Here is a 26,414-nt window from a genome sequence, read left to right on the forward strand (position 1 = left end):
GACTAATATCTCTATTTTACTGAATAAGAGTGTTCATTAAGGTTGTTTTGTAGGCTAATATCTCCTGTTGAATAGGAGTGTTTATTGTTTTTTTATGGACTAATATCTCTATTCTAGTGTATAAGAGTGTTTAATAATGTTGTTTGTGGATTAATATCTCTAATTCTAGTCTACAGGAGCGTTTATTGAGGTTGTTTATGGACTAATATCTCTTATTCTAGCATATAAATTGGTTCCTGAGGTTGTTCGTGGGTTAATATCTCTTATTCTAGCATATACAAGTGTTTATTGATATTGCTTATGGACTGATATCTACTATTTTAGTGTATGGAAATGTTTAATAGCGGTGGATTATGGGCTAATATCTCCTCTTCTAGAATATAGGAGTGTTTATTAAAGTTGTTTATGGACTAATATCTCCTATTCTAATGTATTTATTGAAGTTCTTTATTAATGAATATCTCCTATAATATAGAAGTGTGTATTGAGGTTGTTTATAGACTAATGTCTTATTCTGCTAAGGAGTGATGCTTTAAAACATTGTGACATTTTGTCTGATAGAGTTAAAGGCCAAAAGAGAAAGAAGAATAAAAAAATTTCCACTTCCTGTTTGGGAAGTGCTAGTGCTAAAATAGTGTTGTGATTTTTGACCCTGGATCCAACCTAGTTACAGAACTTTATTCAGTTTAAAACCAAATTGTCCTAATCTATGCACTTCCTATTATTGCTCAGACTGTCTTCCCACATCATTCCCATTCTCTCTTTTACCTGGAGGCCATCCCATGAGCTCTGGCTAATTGGGGACGTTCTCTCTCCTAATAATAGGGACCTCAGTGGGTGTCTTATTAAAGGCGTTGTTCCACCCCTGCCCTGTCTCTCGGCTTTTCTTCTGATAAAAGCCAAAGTCATTAGTCTTCAGGGCCACTCCTTTGTGAGGTGGAACCAATTTGCTACAGAGCTGTGAAGTGAGTCTGACCTTTTGCGGCTAGGATTATGCACAGACCTTGGGCATCATCCAGCACTCCAGGGAAACACCCTGAACTGATCACTCTTCTGAGAAAGAAACAGGTCCTCAAATATGGAGAGTGCTGGTCAAGCCCTGACTCCTGTTCATATGTTTGAAAAGTCTAATAGACTGTCGATAATTAGCACGAAAGTAATTATAGCACTGAATGTTGTTTCAGCACAGCCTGGAGGTACTTGTCAAAATTCGGTGTTAACACTAGGTCAAACTCTCTAGGTCAAAAACTCAGATTCAGAGTTTATCCATTAAAAGTCTAATTGTTCTTGGATTTACAGTTCATAAATGTTTAAATGCAATTATATACCAAAATTAATTACATTGTATAATGTATTATAGATATACAAACAGCCCTTGTTTTCATCAGACTAGAATCGTAATAAAATATCTCCCCTTCTGCTTACAAACACATATGTGATATGGATTAAAAATCAGAAAAAATACTTATAAATAAATATATATACATTCATATGAAATTACAGCATGCCTTTGTTAACGCTGTCAATTTTACGCATCAGTTTTAACCCGTAACCCTTTGAAGGTCAGTGTTACTATTGTCATGTGTCAGTGCTGTTGCTGCATTTATTTGATATGTAAAGAACAAGATCTAACATTTATACCTTTTTTAACAAGAAAATACATGAATAGCAATATAAATCATGTATCAGCTGCCTCTCATCGAACAACTCAGTAATAAGTGCTAATCAGTCTAAAACTGCACACCTTCAAAGTTCAGTCTTAGAAGTTGGTTGCATTTTCACAGTCCAAGTAATTATAATTACAGATTTAGACTCATCAGTCTTATCAGTTCTCCACATCTCAATGAGGGATTCTTGATCAGCTACACATCCTTTCAGACCCACAGCGCTGAGTCGTCTTCTCACAGTGGAAGGATGGACAGAAACACCTGTGGATGTTTTCAGATCTGAAGCAGCTTGATTTTCTCCTCTCTCTCAAAGATGAAAGCTTTAGGTACAAAACTGATGGGGGCAGTTTTGGTGTCTGCCAGGCCTTCCAGGTGGTTGTTAGGAGGCACATTTTTTTCTATAGCTTTTAATCATTTTATGTCTCCAGTTTTACAAACTCCTGTGTTTTTTCATTTATTTTCTTTTGATTTTCTTCTTTCTTATGGAAGTGGATTATCTTATATCTAATCTTCTCAGAAATGAAGAAATCCAGTACTGTATAAGTATATGCAAAATTTTAAACACCCCTGGTCAAATGACACATGTTGCTGATTGTAAGTGTAAATAAGTTTTTTTTTTAAATTTAATGCACAATTGTTTTTTTTTTTTAACATATTGGGGAAAAATGCAACATAAAATGTGACCTGTGCAAAAGTTATGGCACATTTTATATTTTATGTTTTATTTTCACTATGTGAAATCAAATAAATAGGAATCGAGCGCTAAAATTTACAGAATATATATAAAAATAAAGAATACCTTATTTAAGTGTGTTCCCTGTAGAGGATGTTTTAACTTACTTTCGCTTGGAAAATCGACAAAACGTATAATTTGACCTGTGTGTATATATAAAATGCTCTTTATAAACGCTAAAATACTCTACATCCAAAAAAACTAAAAGAAGGAAAGATGATGGATGTACAGTAATGAGGACGGTCGTGAGTTGAGTGCTACTTTTCTCTCCTCAGTGCTTTCATCCACGAGGCATCTGACCCGTCCCGTCACGTGACTCTGATCGACTCTGAGCTCCACTCTCCAGAGGGCCTGGCTCTGGACTGGGTTCAGCACAACCTGTACTGGACGGACTCGGGCGACAGGAGCATCTCTGTGGCTTCGGCCGACGGCAGCAAGAGGCGAGTTCTGATCGACACAGAGCTGAGTGAACCACGGGCCATCGCTGTGGATCCGGAGCAAGGGTGAGCTTCTGTGTAGTGTTTAGAAGGAAAAGGCTGCTTCTTTCTACTCCTTAATCGGCAACATCTTCTCTTTCATTATTCATGCAATTATTCAATCAGTGAAGGACTGTCTAGGTTTGCACCTGCACGGTAAGTGGCATCAGCCTTGACTCTGAGTGCTGTACCAACCAAGATATCCTACAATAAGATACACAAAGCTAGAAAGAAGCATAAACGATGATAGAAGGAAGTATTTTAACCTTATTAATGTTCTGGTGCATGAATGAAGATAGATGTGTAGAGATCAGCCCTAAATGTACGTGGCTAATATAACGGTTGTCTTAGATGCTTAGTCATAATTGAAAAGAAGGATCATTATGTCCACTTTATTAGAAACCCTGACATTGTGCTTCAACTCACTGAACACTTTATGAGCTCCCACCTACCTTACAGCTCCAATGTTACTACACAGTTCATCAGACTCCCTCTTCTTCATTTCTTGCTGGTCAGTTTCTGACTACAGCACCACATAGAACCTTCAGGTTATGTTTTTTGGGCGATGGACCATTCTTAGCACAGCAGAGACACTGATATGATAGGTAGGTAGGTACACTATGTGGACAAAAGTATTGGGACACCTACACATTACACCCACAGGAGCTTTTATAAATCCCATTCTAAATCCATAGGCATTAATATGGAGTCGGTCCCCCTTTGCAGCTCTAACAGCTTCCACTCTTCTGGGAAGCTTTCTAAGATTTTGGAGTGTCTCTATGGGAATTTTTGTCCACTCATCCAGAAGAGCATTTGTGAGGTCAGACACTGATGCTGGACGAGAGGTCCTGGCTCACAATCTCCGTTCTAGTTCATCCCAAAGATGTTCGATGGGGTTGAGGTCAGGGCTCTGTGCAGGCCAGTCAAGTTCTTCCACACCAAACTCACCCAGCCAGGCCTTAATGGATCTCTCCCACTGAGCTCAACAGAACGACCCATTCTACTGCCAGTGTTTGTCTATGGAGACTGCAAGGCTGTGTGCTTAATGTTATCCACCTGTTAGCAGTGGGTGTGGCTGAAACACCTGAACTCAATAATTAGGAGGTGTGTCCCAATACTTTTGTCTATATAGTGTATAGATGGATAGATAGAGTATTGTGCAAAAGTTAGAGACCACTGACTTTTCATTTATTTAATTTCTAGTCAAAACAACCATTTAATACAAATTATTAATTTTTCAGCATCAGGACACTTTCAGATTTTCAAAGAAAGGCCTAGTTTCACCATGTAAAGAACGATTTAGGCATGCAATGGTTATATAGAGCTCATGGTTCTAAATAGAACCATTATCTTAACTAAAACATCCTTGAAGAAGAGTTTGTCATCATAATTTTTCAGAATTTAATGTGTCCACTCTTTACTGTCAGTTTTTCAAAGATATTTTTTCACACCACCAAAGTTCAGTCTTGGTTGTACTTTCTGATTCTCAAGATGCAAATAGTCCCAAACACATTCAGTGATGTTGAGGTCTGGACTCTGGGGTGGTCAGTCCATTGTTCAGCTTCTTTGTTTGATGTGTCCGTCTCCTTTTCTCAGTGAGGTTCTTCTTGATCAGCTACACATCCTTTCAGACCCATAGCGCTGAGTCGTCTTCTCACAGTGGAAGGATGGACAGAAACACCTGTGGATGTTTTCAGATCTGAAGCAGCTTGATTTTCTCCTCTCTCTCAGAGATGAAAGCTTTAAGTGCTGTTTATCTGATGGGGACAGTTTTGGGGTCTACAAGGTCTTCCAGGTGGTTGTTAGGAGACACATTTTCTCTGTAACATTTAATCATTTTTTGAACTCCAGTTTTAGAAGCTTCTGTTTTTCCTCCTGGATTGTCTCATATCCAACATCTTCTAAAAAATAGCCGTTTTGATAGATCGATGGCTGGATGGATGGATGGATAGATTTATTGATTGATTCTGTTCACAAGTCATATAATATATTCTGTGTTCCTCACAGGTTTATGTACTGGTCTGACTGGGGAATGAGGCCCAAGATTGAGAAAGCAGGCATGAATGGAGTGGACCGACAGGTTTTGGTGTCTGAGGGCATCGAGTGGCCGAATGGAATCACGCTGGGTAAGAGTAGCAATCTCACCACAAGTATCTATTTGGAGGAGAGCTGAGTTAAGTGTGACTGTTTTGTCTCTTCTCCAAATTTCAGTATGTTTTTCTCTGTGTGCAGACGTGGTGGGAAAGCGCTTGTATTGGGTGGACTCGAAGCTCCACTTGATCTCCAGTGTGGACTTTAATGGAGCTCAGCGCAGAGTGATCCTGTCGTCCAGTGAAAGACTCGGCCATCCCTACGCCCTCGCTGTGTTTGAGGTCAGTCTGTGTTTCAAAACGAGAAGCGAAATAGTTTATTGCCCAATAAAGATGCACTTTCATTACTGTTATGTAACATTAACTTAGTATTTGATTTAATTAGTTAACTAAAAAAGAGTGTAGGCTAAAGAAAGCACAGAAGGTGAGAGGGATGTCACGAGAGTGGCAGTATAATCAATAATCCCAAGAATTTTTTTTTAATTACATCATTTTAATTCTCTGCCTGATCAGGACTCTATATCCAAGTATGTGTGGATGAGGCATCAGTTTCAACTCACACTGAGAAGACCGTGCAAGGACCATGCAGTGTAAAACATATACCCATGCTTTTTCACAGTGGTGGACGAAGTACACAAACCATGTACTTGAGTTAAAGTAGAGATACCCAAGGTAAAATATTACTCCAGTAAAAGTAGAAGTTTCTCCCTTTAGACCTCCACTTGAGTAAAAGTACAAAAGTATTTGCCTTCAAATGTACTTAAGTATCGAAAGTGAAAGTACTAATAGATTAATTATGGCTCTGATATCCTATTACCATTTTTGTAACAAGATGCTGCTTCATTAACTCATTTTAGGTGAAAATACTCCAGTGTCTCTCTTGGTAAACCAGTCTTTTAATAGAATGTCATTAATTAGTCTGACACTGATGTTTATTAAAATTATCATAAGCAATAAGTGGCTCTGAAATAACCTTTTGCGAACAAGCAAAGTTTCGGTTTAAGATTTATTTGCAACTTAGTTACAAGCTTATGTTTAATAAAAACTTGTTTTAATCACAGATTCACAAATGAGTTTTCCTTTACTAAACTCCATCTGCAGGTCTCTGTTCATAAACATAAACTAGCAAAAACAAATTTACTGTGAAATGAAATAGTGTTTATATAAATTCAGAATAAAGACACGTCAGTCACAACTGCATATGTGTATATTATTATATTTCTATATTGTGGTCTATTTACACAAAGTTAGGTTAGTTCATCATTTGTGTTGAATAGACACTCCCAACATTTTACGCTGCTGCACTGACATTGAACCGTGTGCTGCACTGGGTCGGTATGACTAACAGGTCAAAACAAGCTCAAAACAAAGTGCCTGCTGTGCCCTGATTGGTGTTCTTGCTGCACGCTTCTTTCGTTTTGATGTTACATTTTTGTACACACATAAACCAAAAGGAACGACAGATTTCTCATAATGTAGTGGAGTAAAAATTAAGATATGTACTTTGAAATGTAGTGGAGTGAAAGTAAAAAGTCGCCCAAAATGGAAAAACTTCAGTAAAGTACAGATACACGAAAAACTACTTAAGTACAGCAACGAACTTCGTTACTGTCCACCACTTTTTTTTAACCATTTGGCTTGAATAAATACCTGCCATATTTGCGTTTGTTTGCGCTATGATGGAAAAAATGAAATATGTAATTTGACCAGGGGTGCCCAAATTTGGGGCAAACCGTAGCAGCACTTTGGTGAGCAGAACACCAACTTAGTAATGATTCAAAATGTTTTTCAACCTCAGACATTCATATAACGACATAGGCAACCACACGATTTTAGCCAATGGACCACATCTATAGTCCCCACACTGGTTTAAACAGCTCCAATTCACCCTCTATGCTGCGCTCCACTACACACACACACACACACACACACACACACACACACACACACACACACACACACACACACACTCCGTGATTACTTGCTGGCCGTATCGCTCGCACACAGACACAGCGGTCTGAAATGTGTGTGTGTCTGACTGTGTGAGTGTGTGATTGTGGAATTAATGAGAGTGCTGACTCTGTCACCTCGCTGTCGTATTCTATTGTAGTAACATTTCTTCATGTGGCAGGTTTGTACAGCACTCTGAGCTCAGAGTAATGCAGCAGCTCAGTTAGCTGAGACAGTCTAGTGTGAATAAACCGTAGACTCTAGTGTTCTCTAATAGGTTCCCTAATGGGATACACACAGCAGACTAAACTGATTCTCAGTGTAAATGCTCACAGCTGACATGACCTTGATAACATCTTGCTGGTCATGCACATGTTCGCTCTACATTCAATTTAAATAAATTAGACAGTTTATATGTGTATACGTGTATAAGTGATGGAGTGAAATGAAAATCAAACCAAAACTGCAAGTCAAGAAGCACCTGGCTAAAAACCAAACGTTTGTGCTGTTTTATTTATGCTAGTAAAGAAAATACACATGTATTATTTATAAAATCTGCCCTCAACAGGACAGAACAGAGCTGACCATAAATAAAAATGATTACAGAATGTAGACTGCAGAATGTGGCATAAAATCCAATCCAGTATTGCCTTTTTTTAACGCTTGCATTTTAAATTTTACGTTTACTCTTAACTTTACACTTTAATTAAACAGTGCCTTGCTGAATGATGTGATTGACAGTTTTCTGTGATATTGTGAAATATGATGATCTGTTCTCATTTATTACACTTGTTGACTCAAACAGCAAAAACCCACAGTCTAAAATAATAGAAATATTGTAGTGCTGGGGTTGGAGCTACCCATAATCCTTTTGCAGGTTAAGTTTCTGTTAATTTCCTGTTATTGTTCTTATTTGTCATCAGTTTTCTTAACAGATTTTTTTGCATTTATGGTAGAAAATGATGTGATCATGCTGAAGGTTAGATTTTACATGTTAGATAGATAGATAGATAGACAGACAGACAGACAAACAGAAAGACAAACAGACAGACAGAACTGTACTGATCCTGAAGGACAATTGCAGTGTTACAGTAGCAAGACATATAATTGCACATAAACTTACAAATATTGGCAGAAGTAAAATTTGAAACAAAAACAGACAAAAAATAGGCAGAAATAAATTAAACATAAGTTACAGTATGAGAGAGTAGAAATAAAAGTATATCTGTTTGCATATTTTATATAATATATAAGTTATTGTAATACTAACCCAAATGGTGATTTATATTCAGATTCAGCAGTTCAGTCTGTTTTACTGTGATATTATTAAACAGGGAGTAAGATTAGATAAAGATCAATGCAAGGGTTTAAAATACAGATCCAAAAAAGTGTATATATATATATATATATATATATATATATATATATATATATATATATATATATATATATATATATATATAAAATCATGATTCCATATTTGAGTACAGATTTAGTACAACTCTAATTCAGAGTAACCAGAAAAGAAACAAAACAAGTTTGTATACTGTTCTTTGATCCTTAATGACAGCCTAGCAGCACCTTAGCAACCACCTGGGATACAACAGTAATGGCCTAGCAACATCTTAACAACCACTTGGAATACCATAGCAAAGGCCTAGAAACACCCTAGAAAGAAAATGTAGCTTAATTCCTGACTAACAATATCTTAGTTAAAACAGCTGTTGCATCCTGTGTTTAATAGCAGGTCTTAACAGAGTCAGTCCCACATGTTAACACAGTTGGTGCGCTGATGAGGAGAAACAGGTAAATACAGCATTTTACCCTTAATCATGGCTCTGAAGTTATAGTGGGTTCGGTCAGTTTGACCTGACGTTTCCTTAGAGCCCGACTGAGAGGCTCCTGTTACTCTGGAGATGAAAAGCAAAATGACACCTCACTTGTTTCCATCAGGGTCTGTGATTACCCGGCCTTTATTTTCGTCACTACTGCCGCCACCCACAGGCAGTCGAGGCTTTCCAGCATGCAGCTTTTGCTTGGGTAGAACTCTTGGACCTCCCACTCTGACAGCAGAGCCTCAGTACAAAGGAGGAATATAGTAACTGTGGTCTTGAAATGAAAGAGTCTGTCAGCAGGGTTGTTGTAAAAGAGCGGAACAGTCATGCTATTCAGTTTAAAGTATCTTGGCAGGACTACTACATGAAAACAGCTTGGACCAAGCATGTGGGACTTCATCCACTGTTTTCTTCAATCTTCTTCACAGAACAGTCCAAACTGTGCAGCTTTGCTTGTCTCCTGCTGCTCTGCTGCCCTTCCTGCCTGACCTCAGCTCATCTTTGTTGCTCAGCTGTCTCTCTTCTTCTCTCGCTCAGGACCGAGTGTACTGGACGGACAGAGAGAAGGAGGCCGTCTACAGCGCAAACAGGCTGACCGGTCAGGACGTGACCAGCCTGGCTGAACATCTAAACGACCCGCATGATATAGTGGTTTTCCACGAGCTGAGCCAGCCCCAAGGTTTGTTAGAGCCAAATGTTTAATTCTGAGAAAGCTTTAGCCATTTATAATACATATATTACAACAATGCACTGTATACAATTTATATACTGTATATATACTTTATTAGGCCTAATATATACAGCTGGGGGTGATGAGTTGGAAGGAGGGGTACTACAAATATCCAAGGCAAACTGGCATGTAAATCTCAAATATCGATGGAATTAAAATAAAATAGACATATTAAGTGACCTAATGATATGTGTTTTTATGACTTAACAAGATAATCTAAAGGCGATTGAAAGGGGCATGCCAGCTTTATGAGGATGTTTTTTTTTAACCCCTGTTTTTTAAATTGGTGGATGTCACCTTGCACCCCCTATCAAATCAAGCCCTGAATGTGTTATTAAAGTTATTAATATTCTATTTATATACTGCATACTTTTATACAGTAACTATACTGTAAAATACAATATAATACTATTTATAAATGTGTGTAAATATATATATATATATATATATACACACACACACACACACACACATTATATATATGTATATATATATATATATATATATATATATATATATATATATATATATATTAAAACAACTTAACAGAAGTTAACATGGTATATGGTATATTTATTGTGATAAATTTATTGTGTATATTTATTGTGTATATTTAAGTGTTCCTTTGTAGATGATCAACACAAATTTTACATATTGAAAAAAAAATTAAATATAAAATGTGCCATAACTTTTGCACAGGCCATATTTTATATTTAATTTTTTTTTCCGAGATGTTAAATTCAGCAAATAAACAGTAATTGTGTATTAAAATGTGCAGAAGTGTGTTCTCTGTACAGGATGTGTTAAAAACTTCTTTCCACTTAGAACATCATCAAAACACGTCATTTGACCAGGGGTGCCAAAAATTTTGCTCATGACTACATATATACAGCGCTGTAGAAAACGTCTTCAGGCTTTTGAGAAAATGATATGTAAAGCTGTTGATCTGGGCATGATCTGTGAGTGTTCATCTGTTCCTACCACCCCACTAACATTAGAATAAATACAAATTTAACAAATCCATGTAATGACTGTGCAGCGCGAGGTCATGAACCAAACCTGTGCTCTTCCAACTGCATTCAGCCAAAATACTAATAACTCTAACTTTATCTTTCAAGGACAAATATTGGTTCATTTCACTGTATTTGTGTTTGTTTGTATTTATTGTGATGTTAAGTAGTGTTTAATTGAGGTACAGCTGATATTTTTCACTCTGAGTGAAGAGATAAGAGCTGCAGTAATCTGGCCTGCAGGCACTGCTGTGTTTTGGTAGAAGTAAGGATGAAGATATAGAGGTTAAAATGAAGGTGTAGAGGTTATAATGAAGGTCCAGAGCCACTTGGGATGAGCTCCTGCTGCATTGGAGCCACAACCCCATCAGCCTGTGCAGAAACCTGTCAGCTCCAGGGGTTCTTGCAGGGAAAGGAGGGCAGTCAACAGAAGGTCAGAACAAGGGAAGTTAAACTCAGCAAAACTGGTGTTTAGGCTGGTGCAACAGAAGATGTACCTCTATAAGATCAACTAACAGAAACTAGCGGAGAAGTATTAGAAGCGTTCAGTTGTAGTGTGGCAGAATCCTTTACACCTGTAAGTCTAAAAGTGGTCCACCTGGGCATTTCTTTAAAGTTTTGACTGTAAACTAGTGATTGCGTGGACTATCATCAAGTAATCTACACTATACTGACAAAAGTATTGGGACACCTACACATCACACCCACAGGAGCTTTTATGAATCCCATTCTAAATCCATAGGCATTAATATGGAGTTGGTCCCCCTTTGCAGCTCTAACAGCTTCCACTCTTCTGGGAAGCTTTCTACAAGATGTTGGAGAGAGTCTGTGATTTTTGCTCGTTCATCCAGAAGAGCATCTGTGAGGTCAGGCACTGATGTTGGACGAGAGGGTCTGGCTCACAATCTCTGTTCTAGTTCATCCCAAAGATGTTCAATGGGGTTGAGGTCAGGGCTCTGTGAGGGCCAGTCAAGTTCTTCCACACCAGTCCATCATACTGACAGATTCGTTGGTCCACAGAATGTGTTTCCAATGCTCCAGAGTCCAGTGGCGGCGCTTTACACCAATCCCAGCCCCACCTCCTCACGTTTGGCATTGTGCATTTTGATCTTAGGCTTGTGTGCACCTTTTTAAAAAGGTTTCTATATAGCCACATAGGGTTCTTCTGTTGTTAACCTTGACACCGTAACAATAGAAGAATCCTTTTGGGTGCTATATAGAACCATTTTCAAAAAGGTTCTACTTAGAACTATCTACAGCACATTCTCCATCAATCTGAAGAACTATTTCATGATGCAAAGAACAATTTAATCATGCAATTCTTTGAGTGTTCATGGTTCTATATAGAACCATTTTTTACTAAAGAACCCTTAAAGGCCCATCTTTCTTAAATGTGTTTGTCACGCTTGTAACAATAGCAGAACCTTACTTGGTGCTGTATGGAACCGTTTTCAAAATCAATATACAACACATGCGCCATCAATCTGGAGAGCCATTTCGTGCTTAAATGTGAAATGGTTCTTCAGATTGATGGAGAATGTATAGAACCATTCCCTTTACTAAAGAACCCTTGAAGAGTGTGTAGTGCAGATGTAGTGCAGATTTGGTCTGCTGGGATTTTACACACCACCGCGCAGAACAATGGTCAGAAAACTCTGTTAAACAAACCTTTACGACTCAGGAAAATGGTTAAAGTTCTTCACACCATGTTGAGAGTCTCATTTCTATCTTAGCAGTGCAAACACAGCTTGAATCCCTGATTATGGAAGCGCTTGGATCAGTGCTGCCCTGTCTGGTCCTGAAGGGCCGGCGTCCATCACAGTCTGGTGATTTTTCGTGCTCTGTTTGAGCAGGAAATCACCAGGGCCAAACCTGGACAGCCCTGGCTTAGATAGACTTAGCTCAGTAGCTCAGTGCTGTTTGCTGGCTGTAACAGTGCTCTGACTGTGTTGTGATGGTGTGGTCTGTTTGCAGCTCCGGACAGCTGTAACCTGGCTGGCGTCAGTAACGGTGGCTGCGCCTTCCTGTGCCTGCGTGCGCCTCAGATCAGTGAACACTCGCCCAAATACACCTGCGCCTGTCCCGACGGAGAAGAACTGAGTCCAGACACCCGCCTGTGTGTTCCCGGTGAGCCCCCTTTAACAGGTTAACTCTCTCCTAACCCTGTGTTATGTAATGTATCATCGCTCATCCATTCAAAGTCTAGTACTATTCAGATGGGATTAGTTTTACATGGGGAGGTGGGCTTATGTAATTTTACCACAGGACGTCTGTAATGTTCATACCTTTTTACACTGACTGCCCGTATACAGGTGAACACACGCTGGCCACGGACGCTGACAAGATCCAGTGCACAGCGCAATGAAACATGCATTGTAGACTCATAAACACACTGCAAATACAGAAAAAACATTCAGCTTCAGAAATGCTGCTTCAGAAAAGCCACTCACCACACAAAGAAAGAGAGTCACAACATAACAGAAGTGTTTCTGGAAGATTCTCAAAGGTGCGGAAGTACGTAGAGGCCATGAGGTGTTGCTGAAATTTTGTGGATTGTTGACTTGAGATAACGAGTTAATTATCTGGTGATCTCAAAATAACTTTGTTATCTTGGGGGCACACGATAATTAACTCATTATCTCAGGATAACAACTTGTTATCTCAAACATAACATCTCAAACATCTCAAGATAAAAAGATAACAATTTTGTTACCTTGAGATCACAAGATAATTTAACCTGTTATCTCAAGATAACAACTTTGTTATCTTGAGATCACAAGATAACCCATTATCTTGAGATATCTCAAGATCAACTTTTACCTTGTTATCTTAAGGTAACAGTCCAGAAAATTTAAACTACTTCATGGCCTCTCCGGACTACGGAGCTCCACTGGTGACATCCTGTATAAATAAAAATAAAGCATGGCCACGACTTAGTAAGGTATGCAACCAACATAATTAGGTCATGGCCACAATTTAGTAAGACATGGGAACAAGGTCCTCATGCATGGCCACAACTTAGTAAGGCGTGAGAATGAGATCCTAATGCGTGGCCACGACTTAGTAAGGCATGATCTCGTTCCCACACCTTACTAAGTTGTGGCCACACATTAGGATCTCGTTCCCACGCGTTAATAAGGCATGGCCACACATTATTTTTATTTATATGTCATAGCTGTACTATGCTAGTTGTCAGTCATATCTGTTGTTGATATTTGAAATTTTACAGTTACACTCTAATTACAGCTGATTTCCATTCTAATACAGTGACATTAGTTACCTGTTCAATAAAAATGAACTTACTTTTACGGGTGATTGTTTATCCTGCATAGAACTTCAGAAAGTTTGAACAGCTCCATCCTCTTTGAGCGTTCTCGGGAAACATTTCCACTGTGTTGTGACCGACTCTGCAGCTTTTCTGAAGTCGCTTATGTTTTCTGTCTTTTATTATTTTGCAGAGCAGTTCTAAAATGCAGTGCATATGTTGGTACTTAGTTGAAAGTGTTATGTACTTTGCAGTGCATTGGGTTTTGTTGGCCATTAAGACAGGCTAAAAAAAACAAAGGCTTTAAAGTTAACATTTGCCGTATCTGCCGACTTTGCTCTGCTTGACTGAATAGAATTGTGAGGTATAAACAGTAATAGGTTTGTTATGATTATGATAGTTATTTTCTTTGTAAAATAGGCTGTCGAGAGAACATATTGTTCTACTGTGTACATCACCGCCTGGTTTTAGCTTCAGTGCACGGTGTGCTGTACTGCTGTAGCTCACTTTCTCAGCATCTTTGCTCAGTACTTAGACATGCAGCTTTATTGCTAATTGCCCATAGACAGAGCTGACTGTAGTGGTTACGTTCCTTGTGCTGTCCGAGCATCCTCATCGCAGCATGTTAATCGGACGGAGGGTTTTTGTGCAGTGTGAGCATATAAACGTCAGGCTTTGTCTGTACACAGTGGACGACTCAAACATGCAGTGTGAGCTGTCACCAAAGAACAAGATGTCTAAAACCTGAATTTCTAAATTATTCGAAAGTGATTTCTAAGGTTATAATAACGCATCCTTCACTGTGCACAAACTGAAACTTAAGTGCACACGAACTGGTAATTTTTCTGCTAATTTAAGTGTACAAATTCTGTTTATTTGAAAAAAAAAAATAGAAGTGTGCCATAAATTTGCACAGGCCATGTTGACCATAACCCTAACCATAATGTTGCTGATAATCAACTGAGTAACACCAGAAAGTTTGTTAATAATTTAAGTAGCTGTAGTATATATATACATACATACACACATATATGTATGTATGTATATATATGTATGTATATCACTGCTGTCGGAACAAAACCTTGCACCTCCATTTTTTTTCGTTGTTTAGTTTTTACATAATTTGAAAATGCCAGTTGGTCTTTACATTGTATGTAAATATCACAATGAATGGATCAAAAGAAAATTCTGGTTCCATTGACTTACATTAAAAGTAAAGTATGTTTTTTGCTTCTCCTGTAAAGTTACCATTTTGAGATACACGGTTTTGTTCAGACAGCAGCGATATATAGATAAGGCAACACACTGCAAATATCTAAATATCTTATTTAAACATTTACTGCCATATAGATGACATATATATACAGACAGCTGTGTATTTTGTGCATTTTGTGCTCTACGCTGCTGGAATAATCACATTCTCACACTGCGCTGGGATTAGACGCTGTGCTGAGTTCAGACGGTTCATTTTCACAGAAATCCCAGCGCCTCTTAAAGCTGCTGTGCAGTGCTTCTGTGTTCTTTCTGGAAGCTTCAGTGTTTAAGTTATTGAGACTTCTCATTCCACCCCTAAAGAACTCCTGAGAAATCTCCTTATGCCCCGATTGGTTCGGCTTTACTCAGAAAATCCCCAATGGAGTTCTACAGTAATCTTGTTAAGGTTCAGATTGTCTGGTTAGTTATGATGCCATACAGTACTGTGCAGAAGTCAGGGACCACCCGTCATTTGTTTGGTTTCCAGTCAAAACAGACACAGTTTATACATTTTTCAATGTCAGGAAATCTGCAGGAATATTCTTCCACACCTCCAAAATTCAGTCTTAGAAGTTCTCTTACCTTTCTTTAACCTTCCTTTCTTATGTAAGTGTTTTATCTTATGTCTAATCTCCTCAGAAATACCACCTGAAAAAATGAATAAGTTGTATTTAATGGCCGTTTTGACTGACATTAAATAAATGAGGGGTGGAGAAGAAAGAAAAGCATGATTCGATAACAGTGACAGATTGACAGAGACAGATATTGTAAATTTGCAGATTTTATTTGTAAATTGCAGTAAAAAAGAAAGAACAAAGTGTGTTTTAAGGTTTTTTTTGTAAATAGTTCAGATCATAATTACCATAATTATCAAGCCATATAAGTTGATTAGTCCAGTTATCACATTATCTCTTTGCTTCATCATTTCATTTTTTTCCGTCTTTATTAAAGAATCTGCTGCACTGTGGCTGACAACAGGATTTAATTACACAAAGCTTTATGCCGGCTTTACACGGTGAAACTTTAATGCAACTAGTTGCATGTTGTAAGTTGCTTACAACTTGACAGTTACACAAAGCAATTCATAAACAAAGTTGCATGCGACACATTCAGTGTCAAACTCCACTAGTTAGCCAAAATAACAGCTCGTATCGCCCTCGCTGTATAAAGTCATGTCTGTTTTTTATGTTTTTCCCAGCTGTCATTGCTGCCACCCCACCCCAGCCCCGTCTATATATCAGTCTTTTATTCGCCTGAACTTCTTTACTTTATATTTGAGTGTTTCGTCTGTTGTGTGTATGTCAAGTGTTATGACCCCACATTTTGTCTAGATCGCTGTGGGATCAGTAACATATGGCATTTAAAGACTGAACTGGTGATGATGGGCTAAAAGCTTCAGGAGCCGTCCAGTAGAGCTTTTAAAGCCATTTTATTCAAACCAACCACAATAAAACGCTGTGCTGTAATACAGATTACCATACTGGAAGAATCACACTGGACAGCACCAAAGAAAAGAACAAAACAAAACCTAACCACGCTTGCCTACCCTGAAACGAAAAAGTACTTAACTGACCCAAAAAAGGAAACAAAAGCTAACTACTCTACACTTCCCTGGTCAGCACTCAAAAGTGCATGTGGCGGTGCCCTCTGACCTAGGGAACTAGACAGAGTAGACTTCTACGTGTTGAGAATGTATAGGTGCACCCCTCTTACCTGTTTGAAACCCCAGGTGGTACAAATAATCAAATATTCTCTTGTAAAACAAAACTTAAAAATGTGCAGGTAAAATACCAAAACTAAAGTACTTCCCCAACACAAGAGAAACTCTCGTAAACCAAGTTAAAAGAAGCACTACACATGATCAGTCCTTTCTCCCTTCAGCCATCCTGAAGGCCTCCTTTTAAGACTTAGGTTCCTCCCCCAGCTACACCAGCCAGGCCTCTAATTCAGAGGTCCTCCTCACATGAACGATGGCAAAGCAGGTACATCTGTAAAGGGAGGGACCACAAGAGAGAGAGACACACAAACACACAAAACACAAAATATGTGCTTACATGTTAACACAAGCCTTTGAAAGTTAATGTGTAGTAGGCATCTTCTGTTTGATTTTCTTGTCTATAGATCTGGTGAGATCAGTAGTTTGGAACTATGTCGTTTGTTATGATCACGTGATGCGTTATTCTCGTTTTGATTGTTTTATGAAACTTATTTCATGCAGTTCAGTTGCTTGCAACTGTTGCAGCTGAGTTTCAAGCGAGTTGCAGGACACTTTACATTGTGCAACTCAAGTGCAATTTAGTTTCATGTGGATTTCAAGCAGCTAAAGTTGCATGAAAGTGTCACTGTATAAACCCAGCCTTAGACGGAATGACCTCCATAAAACTAAGCATTGATACAGAGGGTAAAAGGCCTGTATGGGGCCTCAACCTGCTGTGAAGACTGTTGAAGAAGGCACTGAATATCGATTCATATCAGATGCTAAGCTAAACTGTTCACTTTGACATGCACTGGTTTATGGTGACTTTTTTTTCTCACATATTTACATATTATTCCCACAGCCTTCATTATGTGATCACACAGTTCCCCCTGAGTCATTTATATGCAAACAGCACCGAGAACGCCACTGTGGATAATAAGTCACCATTATCAGAGATTGAAAGAACAAATGAAATGAAGCGAAGAGATGGAAATGCGAGTGATTTGATAAATGGACTAATATCCTGCCAAAAGATTTGAAAATTGAAGTGACAATGCAACAGTTAATTAATTTTTTTATATTTTTTTCTTTGATCTGTCATTGTTTGATTTATTTGTCATCAGTTATTTGGTCTTGCATTTGTCTTTTATCATAACGGAGAAACTTCAATCAAAGTCAGTCAAAGTTCCACAGCCACCAGTGTGTACTGATGTATTCTGATGCTGCTGACTGTCGTTGCTTGAAAGGATCTTAGAAAATAAAATAATTTGAATGAATTTCATACTACAGTTATGAAGTTAATTGATTGGACAGTGTCAGAACAAGTATAGTACATTTGCATACATGACTCGTTTCTACATAAATGTGTGGCAATTATGATGCCAGATCCAACATACGAAGCTAAGAAAGCATCAAAAATTACACAGAAGCATCAACAACTAAATATAATATTTTTCAGCGTTTAGTGCATCACTGTTTATCTTTATTCCAGCTTCCATTCTTTTGAGGAGACGCACTTTCAGATTCTCAGAGAAATCTGCAGACACACCTCCAAAGTTCAGTCTTAGAAGTTTTATTTTCTGCTTCTCATGATCCGATTCTAAAATGATTTAAGTGCTGTTTATCTGATGGGGGCAGTTTTGCTGTCTACCAGGTCTTCCAGGTGGTTGTTATGAGTCCCATTTTCTCTGTAGCTTTTAATCATTTTTTTAAACTCTTTTTTAAACCAGTTTTTTCCACTTACTTTCTCATTCCTTATGCAAGTGGAGTATCTTATGTCTGATCTCCTCAGAAAGATCTCCTGAAAAAAGAACACTTCTGGAAATGAAACAAATGAAGGCTGACATTCGCAGAGTACTTCCAGACAGGAAAGCAGTCAGACAACATAAAAAGTTCTTTCAGCAGAGATTCGCTCTACTGTGACCAGAGGGAATCCTCAGGGCTTTTAGGGAAGGCATAGTATTTTCTTTGAACTCAAAAATAATATAAAGTCTATAATTTTTCATTCATTTTTGTTTATCATACTTGTTGTATTTAATCTCGGTAAGCACTGTAATAAAACTCTTATGTAAGTGAAAAGTTTTGATTGGGAACAAAAGGGTTAAATTCTTGAAATGCCCATCACAAAAAAGAGTACAGTCACATTTCTTCTTTGTGGCATTTAACCAAGCGAGTTAGGACTTCAGGAGCTGGACTGACAGCCTTACCCTGTGTTCACACCTGCATCGACTCTTCGTCTCTTGTTACCCAAATCGCTGATTGCTCATGGCCTGGGGGCGTTTCTGAACTCCATTTGATCATTAGTTGCCATGGTTTCGCTGATGCCAAGCACAAATCAGATGCATTCCCGCTAAAATTAAAAATCCTGGTGATAAATCGCTTATGTGCTTATTTTTATATAATCCCCGTGTCTGTGCAGTCAGTTTGTGAGAAAAACGCTGTTTGGTCTTTGTGATTGGTGAAAGCACCACCACAATTATTCCACCTCTAGTAAAAATTATCTTTGAAGCAAAAACGGAGCGTACTCTTTCACTGTGGTGGAGTTAAAGCGCGTACTACGCTGCTGAATGCTCAATACCTATTGGTAATCGCCACAATGATTCGCTCCTTGTTGGCATAAAGTTCAACTTTGCTCAACTTTTTCGTGTCGCTAACTCGCCGGAAATCACCAGCTCTCGTTGGAAATAAATGACCTCCGGCAGCTTTGTAGCGCCACGTTGCTGCCGGTGTGAAGGCAGGGTTACACTTTAGATTAACTACCAACATAATTACGTAGTGAGATTGGCATCAACCAATCGCAGTTTGATTACAAGAGGTAGGGCCAGTTTTGTGAGAAAAAAACATCACGTCCATAGACCAATTGTGATACATCACTGATTGTGAATATGAGTTGTAGTCTGAGCAGGTTTGGGTTTGTTGTTAGGAATGGAAAACAGCGGCAGCAGCTCTATTCCAGAACTCTTTACTGGAAGAGTCATTATAAAACCGATACATACAAGCTCAAATATATGTTAGTGTCTGTTACAAGTTTCACATTAAACATATGAAATGTCTTTACAAACTTCAGATGTACATGTTTAATGTAGAACAGCCAAAAAAGTTAATGGATTTAAGTTAATGGTTTAGCTTAGTGATAACATAACATACCATAGTAGAAATCCCGTAGAGGCACAAGCAGAAATTAGCACTAGAAAGGTTTAACCTCTCACTATACCTGTGCATGGAATAATGATATAATGATGTAATACTTTCTCACTAATACTAACTGTGTCTCTTTTGCTTTGTTTCCAGTCCAAAATGTCACAGCCCCACCCCCAAGCATCTCCAGTAATGTTACCATGGAGACGATGATAGAGGCTGGCGCCGGTCTACCCTCAGATTCCCCTGATGCGCCGGACACAGTGACCTCTCAGGCAGACAGTGCGCCTGACACAGGTCATCCAACCCATCTCTCACCCAGCCCCACCCCAGACGACCGAGTCGGACCCTCCAACAAAACGGCAGCTGCCTCCCAGAGCCCGGCGGTGCTACTGATCACTGCGTCAGGAGACACTAGCAACCTGTCTCATCACTGTGAGTGACCTGCACTTCACACCACCTTTCCTTTTCATCCAAAATGAATCTAATCTTCTGCATTCAGTAATATATAAGCTGTAAAAGATGAAGAAATATTAGATATGTCCAGAATGATGAACCGAGCTGTAGATGATTGTAAAATAATCAAGAATGAAGTTCTAATAAAATTATTATCCAAAATTAAGTACTTATAAAATGTATATCCATAAAGAAGTTCTAATAAACTTAATATCCAGAATGAAGTTCTAATAAAATTAATCTCCAAAATTAAGTACTAATAAAATTAGTATCTTAAAAAAAGTTCTGATAAAATTATCCAGAATAAAGTTCTAATAAAATTAAATAAAGTTCTAATAACATTCATATCCAGAATGAAGTGCTAATAAATATTAAGAATGAAGTTTGGAGAACATCCTGTTATCTCTGGGGTAACAAAATCAAGCTGTAGTTTCTTTTATGACTCTCTCAAAATTCAGTAAAAGAAGTGGAGAACTGATTATTTGTGATTGTAAGTGGAAAATGTTTTATTATGATTTGATGTAGATGTTCTGTTGTGCACACTGTGCTGTTTTACTGGCTTTACATTGACAGCAAACAAACAAGTCAGAAGTGCAGAGTCGACTGTAACTGTAATTACATGTATCTTGTTATGACATCAAAAGAGCATAACAAAATGGCATTAATATTTAAGTATCAGCAAGACATTTATTTTGTAACTGTATTGTTTGTATTGTTTAAAATTACACTGAATAGTGATTTAATGCCTTTGATCACTGAATGTGCTTAGTTTTAAAATGCTAACAAGCTTAGTGTGTTTCCGTCAGTACGGCGGCTTGTGTAGAGTTTGAGTGTCTCTAATTTAACTTCATTCCTCATATATCACTGACTTCCAGCAGAGTAGCTTCATCGATGTAGGACACACTGATAGAGTAATGCTTTTGTTTTCCCTCTGTTTCGTGTGGTTTTATTGTATCTGCTGCAGGAGAGCTGTTTCTCCAGTGTTCTGAATCTAGTTATGAGGCGATGAATGAAATCCAGTTATGTTTAAAGTGTTTGACTCGGCGCAGTGTCTGTCTGTCTGTCTGCTGAATCAAAGCCTCTCCTCTCATGCGCAAGATGAATGATGAAACATGTTTGAGGAGTATTTCTTCATACACTGGGGAAACGTCCCTGAGCTGAGTCTGTTAATATTAGATTTTAGATTATGTTTTATGAAACGAATAGTGCGGCTTTAAAACCTGACTGGCTGAGCAGCGTTCGAAACTGATGTAAATTGCTCAGCGGACACACATGACCACTCCGATCAATTGAGTTCTGTATGAATGTGGCAAATTATTGGCAACCTTTGTGCTGTTCACAAAATACAACCCCATTTCCAAAAAAGTTGGGACGCTGTGCAGAATGTAAATAAAACTAGAATGCAATGATATGCAAATCATGTAAACCATGTTTTTAAAGGAAAATACTCCAAAGACAACATATCAAATGTTGAAACTGAGAAATTTTATTGTTTTTTGAAAAATATCATTTTGAATTTGATGCCAACAAGGCGTTCCAAAAAAGTTGGGATGGGGGCCTGTTTACCACTGTGTTTCATCACCTCTTCTTTTAACAACACTCTGTAAGCATTTGGGAACTGAGGAGACACTGCTGTAGTTTTGAAAGTGAAATGTTTTTCTGTTCTTGTTTGTTATAGGATTTCAGCTGCTCAACAGTTCAGTGTCACTTTTGTTGTATTTTTCATTTCATAATGTGCCCAAATGTTATCAGTGGTGACAGATCTGGACTGCAGGCAGGTCAGTTTAGCACCCGGACTCTTTTAATACGGGGCCATGCTGTTGTAATACATGCAGAATGTGGTTTGTCATTGTCTTACTGAAATAATCAAGGCCTACCCTGAAAAAGACGTCGTCTGGATGGCATCATATGTTGCCAAAACGTATCTATTGTTCAGCATTAATGGTGCCTTCACAGATGAGCACGTCAGCCATGCCATGTGCACTAATGCACCCCTACACCATCATGAATACTAGCTTTTGAACTGTGCACTGATAACAAGCTGAGTGGTCTTTAGCCCGGAGGACGCAGTGTCCATGATTTCCAAAAAAGAATTTCAAATGTTGATTCATCAGACCACAGGACACTTTTCTACTTCCCCTCAGTCCATTTAAATGTGCCCAGACCCAGAGAAGGTGGCAGCATTTCTAGATCCTGTTTATGTGCAGTTTTTTCTTTGTGTTTTAGAGTTTTAACTTCCATTTGTGGATGCAGTGATGAACTGTTTACACAGACAGTGATTTTCAGAAGTGTTTCTGAGCTCATGCAGTGATTTCCACTACAGAATCATGTCTGGTTTTAATGCAGTGCCATCTGAGGGCCCCAAGATCATGGCCAGCAAATACTGGTTTTTGGCCTCGTCCCTTACATACAGAGATTTCTCCTGATTCTCTGAATCTTTTAATGATATTATGTACTGTAGATGATGAAAAGTTCTTTGCTATTTTATGTTGAGAAACGTTATTCTTGAATTGTTGCACTATTTGATCGTGCAGTCTTTCACAGAGTGGTGAACCCTCCTCATCTTAACTTCTGAGATGCTCTTTTTATACCCAATCATGTTACTGACCTGTTGCCAATCAACCACCTGGTGTTTTTTAGCATTACACAACTTTACCAGCCTTTTGTTGACCCGTCACAACTCTTTTGGAACGTGTTGTTGGAATCAAATTCAAAATGGGCAAATATTTTACACAAACACAAAACACAAAATTTCCCAGTTTCAACATTTGATATGTTGTCTTTGTAATATTTTCAATGAAATATAGGGTTCAAATCGTTTTTACTGCATTTTGTTTTTATTTACATTTTGCCCAGCGTCCCAACTTTTTTGGAAATGGGGTTGTATTTAGAACATTATGGCACTTGGCAACCACAGCCTGATGCTTGGTGAAAGAATTGTTTATTAAGATTATTGTGATTATTAATAACAAATGAATGTTTTTATATTAAACATTTGTGTATTTGCTTTAATTTTGGAAAGCAAGAAGTTAATTTTGATTAGTTAAATTTTAGTTAAATTTATTTATTTTTTCTTGTTTTGAGCAGTAGGATGGTAGCATTACTGCTACTGAGTGCTGATAGGATAGCATTACTGCTACTGAGAGCTGATTGGTTGATAGAAGTCAACGATGGTTTTCAAAATATTAATCCATTTGCTTTTGTTTCAATTCTCTTCCTCTGTTTTTCTCTCTTTTCTCCAGCTGGCAATGATCTGCTCCTCCTGGGCCACAGTCTGACGGTGGCTGTGCTTGGTGTTGTAATCCCCATAGGTACGTCCTGCTGCTCTCTGCCCCCCCAGGTGCTGCTCGTGTGGCTATTTTAAGTGTCCAGCTGTCTCCCTCTCTGATCTAACCGCGAGTGCACTGAGCCTGGGGCAGCACACTCAGCTGTATGGAAATTCAGAGTTTGTGTGTGTGTCCGCTGTACACTGATTTTAGATTTATCGCACACAACTCTCTTGGCAGTATCACAGGACAGTTGACAATGATCAAGCGAGACTCTGTGTACTGCAATGCAGAGGAGAGTCCGCACGAGGTTAAGAGAACTCTCCAGATTTCACCGTTTTCATCTGTCGCATCTGTAGAGGACAGTCAGTTAACACAGTAAAGCAGTAAAAAACAGTAATTGTGCATTAAAATCTGCAGAAGTGTGTTCTCTGTGGAGGATGGTGTTAACTTATTTTCACTTAGAAAATCAACAAAACATGTATTTTGACCAGGGGCGTCCAAACTTTTACATTATTATATTCAAAAATGCCAACATGATCATGCAAAACACAAAGGGCCCCATGTACACAACGTTTTGTGGCAGTTGCAGGAGCAAATTTGCCTGCACGTTATACATAAACCTGATGCACGAGCCTAAACATGCAAAAAAAACAGCAAAATGCGTTTCTCTTTTCTCTATATGGGGTAGGCTCAAGCGCCCCCATCCATCACCCCCATGCCACCCCCCCCTTGACCCAGGAAGATAAGCGGCTTAGAAATATATACATATTTAAAATTATTATATTAATATACTTTAAAACGTGGGGGAGGGGAGTGTAACATTGTGTCAATGCATATCAGTGTATATCAACGCAATAGTGACCGTATTACTGCTTTTCTGCTACATTCTAATTCCATTCATTTGTAATATGTACCAACATCATTTAGTTATAGCAACTTGTGTATACATAAACCTCCTGCTCCAAATTATGTATTTCTTAATAATAACAATAATAATAATGATAATAACAATAATAATAATAATTTCAAACACAGGCCTTTATTCATCAAAGCTGTATGTCCTGAATGATGTAAGAACTGCTCTGCGTCTGATTCGTGAAACTGTCGTACGACAATGGAACCAATTATGATTCGGCCGCAATTGATAAATCAGTTTCAGTGCGTGAAAACAAGCGCCCGCACACTTATTTACATATCGATATGTATGACATACAGCCATAGTGAGCCAATAAAAGAAAAATACTTAAACAGGCTCAGGAGCCAATGTATGTCCTCATAGGTGGAGTTTGGGGTCGTGTGCTCCTGCCCCCTATTGGCCAGAGCTCAAATATCTTTGTAGGGTTAAAATTACAATTGAAAACGATGAAATGAGAAATTAACAAAATGTTGTATCTTTTTTCCAAGAGTAGAGTGATGTGATTTTGTTGTATGATCATTTTCAGAAATTTCATAAGCCATAATAATAATACTGCAGTATATGAGCTTCTACTGTACTGAGTAATCTGTGTTTTGTATTTTAGGGTGGTAGTTATTTATGGTATCAGTACTATTAAGCAAAAGTCTTAGAATGTAACAATACAATTGCAGCATTTGTTTATATCAGCGTGCACATAAAAAGAAGTACATCCACTTTAGTACAACGGCTGTGTGCAAAAAGTTATTAGTACTATCATTATTTTCTATTATTACTATTACTGCTGATATCATTGATGTGACAGCAATTTTGATTAGTTAACTGCAAATCAGGCTTTTTTTAGGCTGTTAAAATGTTACACTCAAATTTACACGCACTCCTACCAGACGTGAGAACCAGAATGCACTGTCAATGATTTGACTGTGAGCAGCTTTGATGAATAAGGGTCATTGCGAGAGCATATTGCGGTCGCATCAAGGCACGCTTTGCACTGCACCTCTGCTCATACATACCCATATATCCACACATATCTGGCCCGAAGGTATTAAAAACAAGGCCTTAATTAAAAAACTGCCCATCAAAGTTTCTGGGGACAGCTTGCCTTCATTGGAGATTTTCTAAGCGATGTTTGATTTTCACCATTAGTTTTCAATTATGAAAAAATCCCTGCAAAGCTTTTGTTAGCCTGAAGCAGCTGTGTGCTGATCCTCTTTTGGCCCAAAGCTGGTTTAAACACCTGACATTTATGAGCGCAGATGAGTGCTGATGTCACAACAGTAGTCTTTTGCATTCTCAGTACTCAAAGAAAACCTGTTCATTCTGTAAACACTAGCTGTCCTCAGACTGTTGATGGTCAGTGTAGGTCTGAAAGAGTTTAAATGATTCCGTATCTGTGCCTGTTCATTGCTCTGTTTTCAAATTGCATGAGAAACAAGCTCCTGTCTGCGCTCCGATCCAGTCTCTCTTTACTGTTCATTCCACTCGTCTGTCCTTTTCGCTCTTCTTTCACTCGTCTCTCTCCTCCTGCATGTCTTTCTCTCTTTCCTTTTCATTTTATACGCTTTCAAGTTCACTCGACGCTCCTCACCTCTTTCCACTGTATCTGCTCTTCCTCTGCCGCTTTCTCTCTTTCCTCTCTCAGACTGGCTTGGGGCTGAGCGATATGGCCAAATATCTTACCGTAACCTGTTTTTCTGTATGTAAAGATGCAGTAAAAATACCAATAAAACATTGAACTTACTGGACCTTTACCGTCAGCACCTGTAGGCCCTTAGATTCCCAGCCATAGGGCTTACTACTCAGTAGCTACATAGACTTCAATGCAAACTGGCCATGTTATTCTTCGGTTACAGAAGGGTGTGATAAAAGTAAGCACCCGTCGGTGGCTTCTGGCCGTTTTGGGAGTTATTGTGGAGCTATTGTGAACAAACA

At 38.4% G+C, this 26,414-nt stretch overlaps 1 protein-coding gene across 1 annotated transcript in view; it reads left to right on the forward strand.

Annotated features, from left to right (window-relative positions):
- The window catches only part of LOC118826526 (low-density lipoprotein receptor-related protein 8-like), a 130,327-nt gene that overhangs the window by 101,896 nt on the left and 2,017 nt on the right, over positions 1-26,414 (forward strand). Inside the window, exons 11-17 of the mRNA XM_036597515.1 lie at positions 2,676-2,903; positions 4,884-5,002; positions 5,109-5,248; positions 9,289-9,430; positions 12,466-12,618; positions 19,998-20,279; positions 23,543-23,611. Coding sequence (XP_036453408.1) covers positions 2,676-2,903; positions 4,884-5,002; positions 5,109-5,248; positions 9,289-9,430; positions 12,466-12,618; positions 19,998-20,279; positions 23,543-23,611 — 1,133 coding nt within the window. The remainder of the gene's footprint in view (positions 1-2,675; positions 2,904-4,883; positions 5,003-5,108; positions 5,249-9,288; positions 9,431-12,465; positions 12,619-19,997; positions 20,280-23,542; positions 23,612-26,414) is intronic.

Source organism: Colossoma macropomum, unplaced genomic scaffold (genome assembly GCF_904425465.1).
Source record: "Colossoma macropomum unplaced genomic scaffold, Colossoma_macropomum, whole genome shotgun sequence".
Classification (NCBI taxonomy): Eukaryota; Metazoa; Chordata; class Actinopteri; order Characiformes; family Serrasalmidae; genus Colossoma; species Colossoma macropomum.